Source organism: Micromys minutus (assembly GCF_963924665.1).
Source record: "Micromys minutus genome assembly, chromosome: 2".
Taxonomy (NCBI): domain Eukaryota; kingdom Metazoa; phylum Chordata; class Mammalia; order Rodentia; family Muridae; genus Micromys; species Micromys minutus.
In genome coordinates, this window is record NC_137971.1 from 90,522,650 (window position 1) to 90,525,422 (window position 2,773).

The window sequence follows — 2,773 nt, forward strand, 5'->3', positions numbered from 1 at the left end:
AGTCAGAATGTTGTCACGTGTTCAAATATGGCCTTTTCACAGTGTTCAAATGCTTTCCGGAAAGTATCTATCAGGGCCTATAATTGTACCTCAGACATATGATCTGGATATTCATACTCTTAATCGACTAGGGTTGATCACTTTCTATTCCTCAGTCAAATTGTATTCATGATCATATTTTTAAAAAGTATATTTTAGATTATTATACTTTAATATATTATACATTTGAAGGTCTTGACTATATGAACATCTGGGTACCAAATGCATGTTTGAGAATGTCAGAAAAGAGCATCAGATCCCCAGGGACTAGAATTAAACATAGCTGTGCAACACTATGTGGGTTCTGGAAATCAAATCCTGGCCTAACCACTGAGTCATCTTTCTGTCTCCCACATTCCTCCTTTTGACGTTTATAGAACTGATCATGCCATTACTGCCATTCACCTCTACAGCCATGCTCAGTATGGTATTTTACTAAAAATAAGCATATAAATGTTAACTTGTTTTACTATCTTAACTTACTCTTAAAAACCAATAATGAGGTGAGTGGAGGAGAAGGCTTAAGAGGAGAGACTCTAGATAGTATCTGAGTTCAAATCTCAGGTTTAAACTTCTAGTCAACCTTGGCAAAGTTTCCCAATTCATGTTTCCTGTCTGAAGAACTTACAGAATACAGTACTTGCATTAGAGTCTCTCACAGGAGGTTAGAAGGAGCATTTAAGAAAAGATTCTGGCAACACATTCCATATGAACTGTATATTCAAAGTTGATGAGCTTGAATGGATGCCCAGGAAAATTGGCATCAAATTTTCAAAATGGATTTTAGAGTTAAAGTCTATACTTTCTTTTTCCTGCAATACTGAATTCAGTGTTCTTACACATATAGTCAGTTTACTTCCTGGACACATAATTGCTCAAGCCAAATACCTTTTGGAAGCCCACCTTCAGCTCCTGTGTCCTAAGGGCATATACCATGGGGTTAAGGGATGGGGGGATGACAATATGCAGTACATTGAGGAGAACAGGGATGAGGGGAAACCTTCTTCCTGCTAGGTGAGTGACAGATAATATAACAATAGCTGTGTAGTAAAACATAATGAGGATGAGGTGGGAGCTGCAGGTACTGAGGGCCTTAGACATTGCCTCAGTGGAGTTCAGCCTTAGCACTGAGCGGATAATCAGAGCATAGGAAGCACAGACCAGAATCAAGTCACTTCCACCCATAAACCAGACCAAAGCCAACTGGTAGAACCTGTTAACAGTGATATCATCACAGGCCAGACTAATGACCCCCAAGTTAGAGCAAAGGCAGTGATCTATTTCATTCCTGGAGCAGTAATGTCTCTGGGCAGCTAGTACAGGTAATGGGATGGTTAACAGGCCATTCCTGAGCAGCATGGACACTGTGGCTTTGATGACAAAGGCTTCAGTGACTATGGACGGATACTGGAGGGGGTTACAGATGGCCACATATCTATCTAGTGCCATGCACAGGAAGATGCCTGACTCCATGCACATGAACGTATGGATTGCATAGATTTGAGCAAAACACTCAGGGAGGCTGATGGTCTTGGCATCTAACCACAAGATGGCCAGGATCTTGGGCATGCTGGTGGAAGCCAAGCCAATATCGACTGCAGCCAAGATACCAAGAAACTGATACATTGGCTGATGTAGGCTAGACTCACAGTAGATGGTGATCAAGATAAGGAGGTTAGCAATAATAGCTACAATGTAAAGTAGAGCCATAGGCAAGGAGATCCAGTGCTGGAACTCATGGATGCCTGGGAATCCCAGCAGGATGAACTCAGACACTTGGAACTCTGAGCTGTTGGCTTCATACAGGACTGTGCCCATTTCATGGAGTGTCTTGGTTTCAGCACCTGCCTGTAGATTGAGTGAAACAGAAAAATTCTCTTGTTATCTAGGCTTAAGCCATAAGAATATATTTTACTCATAATGTTTTGATCTTTTGAATATACTGAATTTTTGATAAGACCCTAAGTTGTGGAACGGGGTGACCAGGAGGGGACAGTGAGCAGAATGTAGCATGATTAGGTAAAAACCCAACCAAATCAACCAACCAAAACAAAAACCCAAAAAAAAATCTTCAGAAAACTTTTAGAGAGGAACAAAAGAACCCAACATTGATCGTCTTTTTTTTTTCAATTTTTTTTTCAATTTCTGTTTGGTGATTTGCATGATATGAAATATACACTTAATCCACTACTTTCTTAACATGTAAAATATTTACATTTCATTATGTAAACAAGTAGCAGTTACATAATCCTTTTCTCAAAAATTCTTTTTACCAATATGCATTTCTGAATGAATATTAATTTTTAATGTTTGACTTTTTGTTGTATCACATGACCTTGTTTCTTTATTTTACATGGAATTGATTTTGATATAAATGACAGACATGTAGACATGTTTATTTTAAATAATTAAGCATATATTCTATGTCTCTCATCAAATGATTAGAATGCCTCTTTTTTTATATAGTGGAGACACACCTAGATAAACATGTGTTTGCACATGGGTACACTCACACACAGCACAATTCTATTCTGGGATTTCAATGTTTCTATTTCTAAATATTTTTGTATAAAAATTAGTAAGTTTAGGGGGCACAGGCCCGGTAAGGTTTCACTGTGAATACCCAGAGCACAGAGAGTGTTTGGTGGTGCTTGTGGAAATGGTTTCTTTCAGGCACACAGTAAGAGATGGACCTCTGTCAAGAGGGAATCAGGATCTGCCCATAAAGGGGGTG

At 38.9% G+C, this 2,773-nt stretch overlaps 1 protein-coding gene across 1 annotated transcript; it reads right to left on the reverse strand.

The window, feature by feature from the left end:
* Nucleotides 1-891: 891 nt before the first annotated feature.
* On the reverse strand, nucleotides 892-1,857 carry LOC308418016 (olfactory receptor 56B34-like; the record flags this gene model as incomplete). Its single annotated transcript, XM_080913355.1, has 1 exon — nucleotides 892-1,857. The coding sequence occupies one exon, from the start codon at nucleotides 1,855-1,857 to the stop codon at nucleotides 892-894; it is 966 nt and encodes a 321-aa protein (XP_080769481.1).
* Nucleotides 1,858-2,773: the final 916 nt, after the last annotated feature.